This window comes from Solanum tuberosum, unplaced genomic scaffold (assembly GCF_000226075.1).
Source record: "Solanum tuberosum cultivar DM 1-3 516 R44 unplaced genomic scaffold, SolTub_3.0 scf00135, whole genome shotgun sequence".
Lineage (NCBI taxonomy): Eukaryota > Viridiplantae > Streptophyta > Magnoliopsida > Solanales > Solanaceae > Solanum > Solanum tuberosum.
Genome location: NW_006239059.1, coordinates 1,016,820 through 1,026,167, shown reverse-complemented (window position 1 = coordinate 1,026,167; position 9,348 = coordinate 1,016,820). Strand labels below are relative to the sequence as shown.

General features: G+C 33.4%; 1 protein-coding gene across 1 annotated transcript in view; it reads right to left on the bottom strand.

Annotated features, from left to right (window-relative positions):
• Positions 1 to 2,842, bottom strand: part of LOC102603290 (L10-interacting MYB domain-containing protein-like) — a 7,211-nt gene extending 4,369 nt beyond the window's left edge. Inside the window, exon 1 of the mRNA XM_006351546.2 lies at positions 2,632 to 2,842. Within this exon, the coding sequence (XP_006351608.1) occupies positions 2,632 to 2,712 (81 nt within the window). The 5' untranslated portion in view covers positions 2,713 to 2,842. The remainder of the gene's footprint in view (positions 1 to 2,631) is intronic.
• Between the last annotated feature and the right edge of the window lie 6,506 nt (positions 2,843 to 9,348).

Below are 9,348 nucleotides of genomic sequence, written 5' to 3'. Positions count from 1 at the left end.
CCAATCACAGCCTTCTAAACTCGGTGGATAATGGGCCCGCCCCTCTACCCTTCTCCACTTAAATACCGGGCTTCGTTTTGCATGGTGTGGGGCATGAACCTGCGACCTAAGCCACAAATCCTCCACCTTTTGCCACTTGAGCTAGGCCTTGGGGGCCTTGGGGGCCTTGGAGGAAGAGATATTTATTGAACAACCTTTTGGTTAAATTAAAATTGGAAATGAGCATAAGGTATACAAATTGAAAAAAGGCTCTTTATGAACTAAAACACACTCCGCGAGCTTGGCATAGTCGCATAAAGGCTTGTTTTCCGCCAGCTTGGTATAGTCGCATAAAGGCTTACTTTCTAAGAGTTGGTTTCCTCAAATGTCCATATGAGCAATCTTTTTTTGTTAAAATAGGATAATTTGGGAGAATGCTCATTGTGTGTTTATATGTTGATGATCATATATTTTCTGGAAATGATAGTGTCATGTTTTTTGATTTCAAGAGGTCTATGATGGATGAATTCGAGATGTCTGGTCTTGGTAAGATGCATTATTTTCTTGGTTTAGAAGTAGTGCAATTAGATGATGGGATATTTGTTTCCCAAAAGAAATATGCGTGGGAAATTTTAGACCAATTCAAGATGAAGAATTGCAATCCTGCCAATACTCCGTTTGAGTTTGGCCTGAAGCTAAGCAAAGATGGAAGAGGAGATATGGTAGACAACATACTCTACAGGCCATTTGTAGGTAGCCTGATGTATCTTACTGCTACAAGGCCCGACATCATGTATGTTGTAAGTCTTATAAGCAGATATATGGAGAACCCAATAGAAATTCACCTGCTAGCTGCCAAAAGAATCCTTCCCTACTTACAAGGAACTAAGGATTTTGGTTAGTTCTACAAGAAGAGTGGGAAATCTAGTTTGCTTAGTTTTACAGACAGTGATTATGCAAGAGATCAAAACGACAGAAAGAGCAATTCAGGTTATGTTTTTATGTGAGGAACAGGAATTGTTTCATGGTCTTCCAGGAAGCAAAAAATTGTCACTTTATTGAGTACTGAAGCGGAATTTGTTGCTGCTACTGCTTGTGCTTGTCAAGTTGTTTGGTTGAGAAGAACTCTTGAAGAACTACAATTCAAACAAGAAAAGAGGAACTACAATTTTCAGCAACAACAGCTCTACCATCAAGCTATCAAAAAAATCTTGTGTTACAAGAAGCAAGCATATTGATGTAAAGTATTATTTTCTGCAAGATCTCAACAATGAAGGAACAATAAAGTTAAAATATTGCTGAAGTGAAGACCAACTAGTGGATATTTTCACAAAACCTCTCTAGTTACTTTCTTTCCAAAGCCTGAGAATATCATTAGGACTTTACACCATGGAAGAAGTAAAGAAATTGAAGATAAACTGAAGCTTGAAAGCTTTCAATTTAAGGGAGGGATAAGGGTCTGAAAAATACCTCAACTTTGGTCGGATTTGCTGTTGCGATACTAAACTTTCATAAGGACCTATTACCTCCCTAGACTATTTAATACCGTATTTTTTACTCCCTGAACTATTTAATAGTGTATTTTAAAGGTATATATGTGCCCACGTGGACACATTACTATTTATAATTTTGCATTATTTTTTATGTCCACGTGGGCAAATATATATGTTTAAAATACGGTATGTCCACGTGGGCAAATATATATGTTTAAAATACGGTATGTCCACGTGGGCAAATATATATGTTTAAAATACGGTATGTCCACGTGGGCAAATATATATGTTTAAAATACGGTATGTCCACGTGGGCAAATATATATGTTTAAAATACGGTATGTCCACGTGGGCAAATATATATGTTTAAAATACGGTATGTCCACGTGGGCAAATATATATGTTTAAAATACGGTATGTCCACGTGGGCAAATATATATGTTTAAAATACGGTATTAAATAGTCTAGGGAGGTAATAGGTCCTTATGAAAGTTTAGTATCGCAACAGCAAATCCGACCAAAGTTGAGATATTTTTTAGACCCTTATCCCTTTAAGGGAAGACATTAGAAAATGAAAATGAAATGTGTATTCATTTAGTTTGTCCTAATCTTTAGAAAGTAGTTCTAAAGTAGGTTGTTGTCGAGTTTTTAGGAGAAAATCTTGTGAGATAATTCCTAAATTTTAACTAAAGTTTTGCTATGTGCTTTGGCTTTTTTATCCACTAGTCGATAGATTTCTTTTCTCTTATACTGCCTGTCTCTTCTCTATCGTCTTTTCACTTACAGATGTATATATATATATATATTTCTTGAAGCTGTTCAAAATTCACATCCTAAATGAAAAGCAATAAATTGAAGCATATGAAGGAATCAAATCGGAAACAAAAGTAACATCAATAAACTTCCAAATCATTGGAAAAAAACAGTCTTGGTGTAAAAACTCACTCAGTCACTCTACTTGAACAACCAAATTACAAGCCCTAATAGTTAAAGAAGTAATGGAACACTTTGATGTCCAAATTGATGAAAAGATAAAAACTTTATCAGAAATCTCACAATCACATTATCAACAATCAGATCTAAACACCTCTATTGAATTAAGAACAGAAAAGTAAAAAAGGAATTAGGAGTAATAAAGCAGAAAATTGAAGAAGCATACCCCACAATCAGAATCATGCCGAATCCGAACCAAGTCATTGCGCTTGTGAGATCCAGCTACCAACCCAGCAATTGCCTCCATTTCTTTTCCTCAAGAAACAGAGGGTTCCCCTAAAACTATATCACACTGCTTGATTAACTTCTGCTTCTTACCATTCCGTTTTGTATGTTTCTCACTTTTATGAGAATTTCTCTATTAAATTATTTTTAATTCATTATTAGGAATTTTAACCGGTTACAAGGATATGGGCTTTAGGTTTGTTTAGAGGTACAAGACGCAGTGATAGCTAATTGGGCAATTTACCTAAATAATAGTATATTATATATTTTATTTACGAATTATGACATATTTTCTCTCTCTTTTTAAAAAAAAATCAATATTTTAATGTTTAAAGATTTTTTAAAGATTAACATTTTATTTTTAAAAAATATGGACATCATTAATAAAATAAAAATGAAAATTATACTTGTAATACATTTTGAATTCAATACATTATACATATTATATGAATTTTTCAATGCACATTGTGAATATAAAACTAAAATATTTTTAATACAATAATATGTTTTAACATCGTTAATAAGAGAAAAAAAATAACAATTGTAATATATTTGAATTCAATAAACAATAAATGTTATAGGCATGTTTCAATGCTACGTGTTGAATATTTAACTAAAACATTTTTAATACAAATGTATTATAAGTATTATGTGTGAATTTCAAATAAATTCGGTTCAATTTAAATTAATTTTACTTTGTTAAAATTTATTATATTTTTTGGAATAACAACAATCGAATTTATAACAGTGTATAATACTGAATTCAAATTGTATTACAACTATAATTTATATAATAACACAAAAACTAATTTTAATAATTTGAAATTCAATATCTTTTTAATATTGTTTAATAAGAGAAAAAAATAAACAACAATGATAATAGATTTTGAATTCAATACTTGATACCATTTGGGTATATATATACCCTAATGGAATCCAAGGAGTACATTAGTACTGTTTTTACTGAATTATTCTTTGATACCACCAGAGTATATATATATATATATATATATATATATGTGTGTGTGTGTGTGTCAAGGAGTAAATTATTGATTTTTTCACTGAATCACTCTTTGATACCACCAGAGTACACACATACTCTAATAGTATCAAGAAGTAATTTAGTAGTTTTTCACTGAAGTGACTTTTTCTTCATTGATATCACTAGAGTATATATATACTTTAATTTTATCAAATATAAATTTAGCTAGAATTGATACCATTAGGGTATATATATACTTGATATCACCGGAGTATATATATAACTTAATGGTATCAAGGAGTAACTCTCACGACCCGATTCCTCGAGTCATGATGGCACCTACTATAACCCACCAGTTGGTAAGCCAACCCGTAACCTGGAACAACAAGTAATGGGTCTGAGGGCAGAAACTAAACAAGAGTAGGCAAAATTTAAGATAACAATATAAACAGGCGGAAGCAACCCAAAACATAAATACAAATAAAGATCTCTCCCAGAACCTGGAAGTCACTAGTACAAAGCTACTAACAAAACGAGTACAAGTCCCAAAAGTGGACCACAAAGACTGGACTGTCTCGAAAGGTAAAAGACAAGTCTATATATACAGATGGAGACTGAAATAGTCAAAATGTCGTGTGCTCACCCCCGTCTTCGGATCAGACTACTCCAAATTGGATCAACGCTGGCCACTGGTGCTCGGACCTGCATCACGAAATAGATGCAGAGCGTAGCATGAGTACCAAAATAGTAGGTACCCAGTAGGCATCATAGGCCGACTGAACTTGAAAAGTAAAGGCAATATGAAAAGAAGGAATAACACAAACAGAGGTCAAGAACATAAATCTAAGTAACAATGGAATGCACACAAATGTAGAAAGAACTAACTAAAGTAATATATAAGCTAACTACGCCTAATTGGGGCCTCATAATCCCAGAAGGTACACTCGTGCGCAAGTTTAATTAAAACTCGAACGGACCCCCATAAGCCCGACGAGTACACAGAATAACTATAACTAAAAAGAATTGCATAAGAGAACCCAAAAACGAAGAACATCAAACCAGAACCTCAACCTCAACCTCAATTAGTATAATATGACAGTACGGAGGCCGACCTCGAACCGGATGCTCACCAGAAGTACCCAAGTAACCAATCACAAGTATCAAGTAACTGAGGCCGGACTTCTAACTGGATGCTCTATATAAGTATCTGGGCGATAGAGGCCAGACCTTAAACCAGATGCTCTATAAATGTGCCAATGTAGTTGTTGAAAGAGTCACAATCAATCCATGCTCATAAATGTCCGTGGAACGTCTTCCACACTTAGCCAATCAATGTAAGTCCTTGGAACCGAATCGAAAATCAACTTCAAATCGTGAAGCCGAACTAGTGTCGCCGATGTAACTCGTGAAACTGTAACATCGAGGAAATAAGGATAACTATCGTCGGAGCAAGCGTATCGCCTAACTATGGTCCAAACTATCAGACTCAAGTCTACTACACCAGTCTACAGGGATGTAAGTCGGCCGAGCGACGTCGGGGCAAAACTAAGGCCTCTCGGTTTCGAATCATGCATTTCTAAGGCAGGCTCTAGTCAAACCTAAACTAAGGCCCAATAGGCTTCAAATAAACAGTAATTAAGCATACAATCCCTCTACATAGCAAGGAGGGTCATTTAGTAACACATAGCATGCTCACAGTTACCCGATGATTCCCGAAAGAGGCCGAGACATGATTTCTAAACACCTATGCATGATTCAATAACTACCCAACCCAAATCCCAACTAATCAACATGCATCCACATTCTCAAACTCAATCTAGGAGAGGGAAACCGTAACCTACCTGTAGGCCGATCACGCGCGCTCCAAAATCACTTCTCCAGAGCTTTCCCTTTCCGAACGGCCTCGAAACACTGACACACTATCAAAAATAGAGTTACAACGTTATTACAGTCGTTTAGACACTAAAATCGCAAGAAACGGAGACGGACCAATTTCGGGGTCAAAACCGAGAAATTCGGACTCGCGTTGAAAATTCCGGAATTAACCCCAAAAATAAGTTCTTAACAGCTCCCCGAACTTGTGTTCCATGATGGGACAAAATTCGGGGCTCGGAAACAACACAGAGCCAACATGCAACCAAAACCCAAATTTTCCTCAAGAACTAAAGAAATGGGACAGCAGTTAATTCAGCATATTTACCAGAAAAGGGCGGTCTACAGTAAATTCCAACAACACCACAATGCTCTCCTCGAAAAACACCTCAAAATGGACTCAAAAATCGCTGAAATTGGACCTAAAATGGATGAGAAAACAAGTCTCAAAAATCCCAAAATCAAGTTCACAAAAAGGGGATTGTGGCAGCAAGTATTTTGTGAAATTTACCTCGAACGGGGACCCCAAATCAGATTCCGAGCTCACCAGCGAGTTGTCCTCAAAAAATCTCTCAACTTTGCCTTTTGAATCGCCTAGATTGGAGCTCCAAAGCTCAAGTTATCGCACTTTAAAGAAAATGAGGAATAAAGCTAAGTTGGGGTTTTATAAAGGGCGAAACTGATCGCTAAAAATCCAAAAGCTGGTCGTTAAAGGCCCAAACTCTAGTTGTTAAAGAGCTGCACCAGAACTCAGCTTTGGCTAAATTCTTCAAAGTCTTCGACGGGGTGCTCGAAATTCGCTCGGAACCCGATAAAAAAAAGAACAGATATGCTACCCTACTAAATTCAACATTCCGGACTCAACGGCGCAGTCAAAATTTTCATCAGAGGTCATCTCGATAAAAAGCGGGTCCCACACCCAAATGTCATTTTTACCCAATTCCACAACGGGCCTCGGGATTAGACCGTAAGCCTCGGAAACTGAACGAAAGGTCGTTCTAGACCAAACTCGACACTCCAGAACTAACCGCGCTGACGGAATTTTCATCCGAGTGCATTTTCCAAGAATGTTGACCAAAGTCAACCTTAGGCCAAATTTCAAACGCTAAAACGCCTAAGGATCCAAACTCGCATTGAAGGCCTCAATACTCGTGTCAACTATGCTACTAGCCTAATTTGGCCATTTCGAAGCTGATAGAACCGTCAGAATTCTATTTTGAGGTCGTCTTCTTGAACTTTTGATCGAAAATGATCGTTCAAGGTTCATAAGCTCCAAAACACTAAAACTCGCACCATAACCAAACGAACGACCAGGTGACCGAACAATCAGTCCCAGCAAGTCATAAATGACTTGGGATCGCTACATGAACGCTTTAAACGACACACATAAGGCAAGATACAGAAATGACCAGGAGGGTCATTACAGTAATTGAGCAATATTTTCATTGAATCACTTTTTGATACCATCAGAGTATATATATATACTCTGATGGTATCAAGTATCGAATATTAAAGCTAAAAAATGTCATAAATGGTAATAAACATAAAGCAACATTAGAAAGGGTAATTAATCAAATAAAATATATTATTTAAGTAAAAAATCCTAGCTAATTTAGAGAAAAAGCCCAAAATAATTCCTTATCTTTAAATTAAGATAATCCTCGAGTTTTCACATGGAGCATTAATTGTCCTTCATATTTTCAATATTGGTGCATTTTTTGTCCGCCTCCAAACTTTTGCATATCTTTTAACATTGATTTTATCCTCAATTTATTTATAGAATATTCAATGTCTTTTTATACATATATAGTAGAAATAACAACTCTATGTGAGTGAATGTGAGGAAAAAAACACCTTAATTTGTTTAGTAGAAATATTATTGCATCTAAAATCAAGAGGTTGAAAACATTGATTTCGCATGCAACAATATAAATTTTTCTTTTCTTGCAACGTCATATATTAAGGTGCTCTTAGTTTAGCTGCAATAATATTTTCTACTGAATAAAACAAAGTGTTCTTCTTCCCATTTTCTCTCACATAGAGTTATTATTTCTACTAAATATATAAAAAGACGATTGAACATTGTATACATCAAATTGTCGACAAAATCTATGTTAAAAAATAGAAAATAAGTTTGGGGGTAGACCAAAAGTGCACCAATATTTCAAACATGAGGGACTAATAGTGCTCTACGTGAAAACTCAAGGATTACTTTGAATCTTAACCTAAAGATAAGAGACTATTTTAGGCTTTTTCTCAGTTAATTTAACACTGTTTTGTTTTCGCATTTTTACTGCTCTCTCACTCCTTTCTTTTTATGTAAGTATTGAAAACATATCTTAATCCATCGTGAATTATTAGTTTCATTCTTAAATTATCGACAATCTTAAAAACAATCCTTAATTTTACTAATTGAATGTAAAAATATTCTCAATCTTGCAACATGAATGAACTGGAACTCCTAAATTTTCATCAAGAAACACTTCTCTCGACTGTTTATTAAAAATTACATGCTCATACAAGAGTTTGAGACCATTTGCTTGAGAAATTTTACTTGTGAGTCGCATAACCAAGGTTATTTATGCGAGACAGTTTATTAATTGACATTGGATTGAATGTCCCACAAGATTATTTGAAAATAAATTATAAAAAATATAAAAGGGCATAACGACGTCATTTTAAATTATTTTAAAATAATGTGATTTTTTAAATGACACTAATTTTTTTATTAGATTGTATTGATTTAATATAACTTCTTAAAATAAAAATCAACAGAATCGTGTCATCAATATTATGAGTTAAAATTTTATTTTCCTCTTAATTGATTGCACAGAAAGAAGTTAAAATACGCTAATATAAAAATTATCATACTTTTAATTTAAATTATACGTGAACATTTAAAATAGTACACTCTATTAAAAAAATAATAAAAACAAAATTTTTATGTAGCAATTATTAAAATCTTAAAACGATGCTGCCTATGCCTTCTTTTTCTTTAATATGGAGATTTTCTTCTCTTTTTCTTTTTTTTTACTTTTAAGTTTCATTAAATTGTTCTCTAGTCAGTATAGTTGTGCACTATTTGGATTAAATCAAAAAATTAAATCAAATCAATTTTTTATTTGAATTTTGAATTAATAATTTTCTTTGTTTGGTTCTTTTGTTTGGTTTCAGATTTAAAAAAAAAAACCAAAAAACCAAAAAATCTGATATATATAAAAAAAAATTAAGTTGGAGTTAACTATTTTTGTCCCTTTTTATTTATTGCTTTCATTATGATTAAGTTTATATTTTATGTTTGGACATCTATAATATATATAATTATAAGTATTGTTTTTTAAAGTTTTACTTATGATTTATATTAAAAAGTATATTAAATTATTGACATAACCGAATAACAAAATAAAAAAAATTAAACATAATAGAGAAAATCAAATCAAACCAAATTTATTTTGAATGAAATTGTGTTACACTTTTTTAAAATCAAGAACCAAAAAATCCAAACGACCAAATGCACACCCTTACTAGTTAGACATCCTAATTAAGAATCTAACTTTAATATAGATTTTTCTATAATTTATTTTAAAATATTTTTGTCCACACGTCAATTAATAAAGTGTCTCACATAAGTAATAAAATATTGATTATATAAAAATTCTCCGTTTATCCGAATAGTGCCTTTTCAAACCAATAATAAGTAAATTTTCTTGATAAATAAATATATCAACCCCTTGAAAAATAGTGTAAAGAAAATAAAAAATAAAAAGGAGCAATCGGCAAGTTTCTAGACAAGTGTAGAAAGAA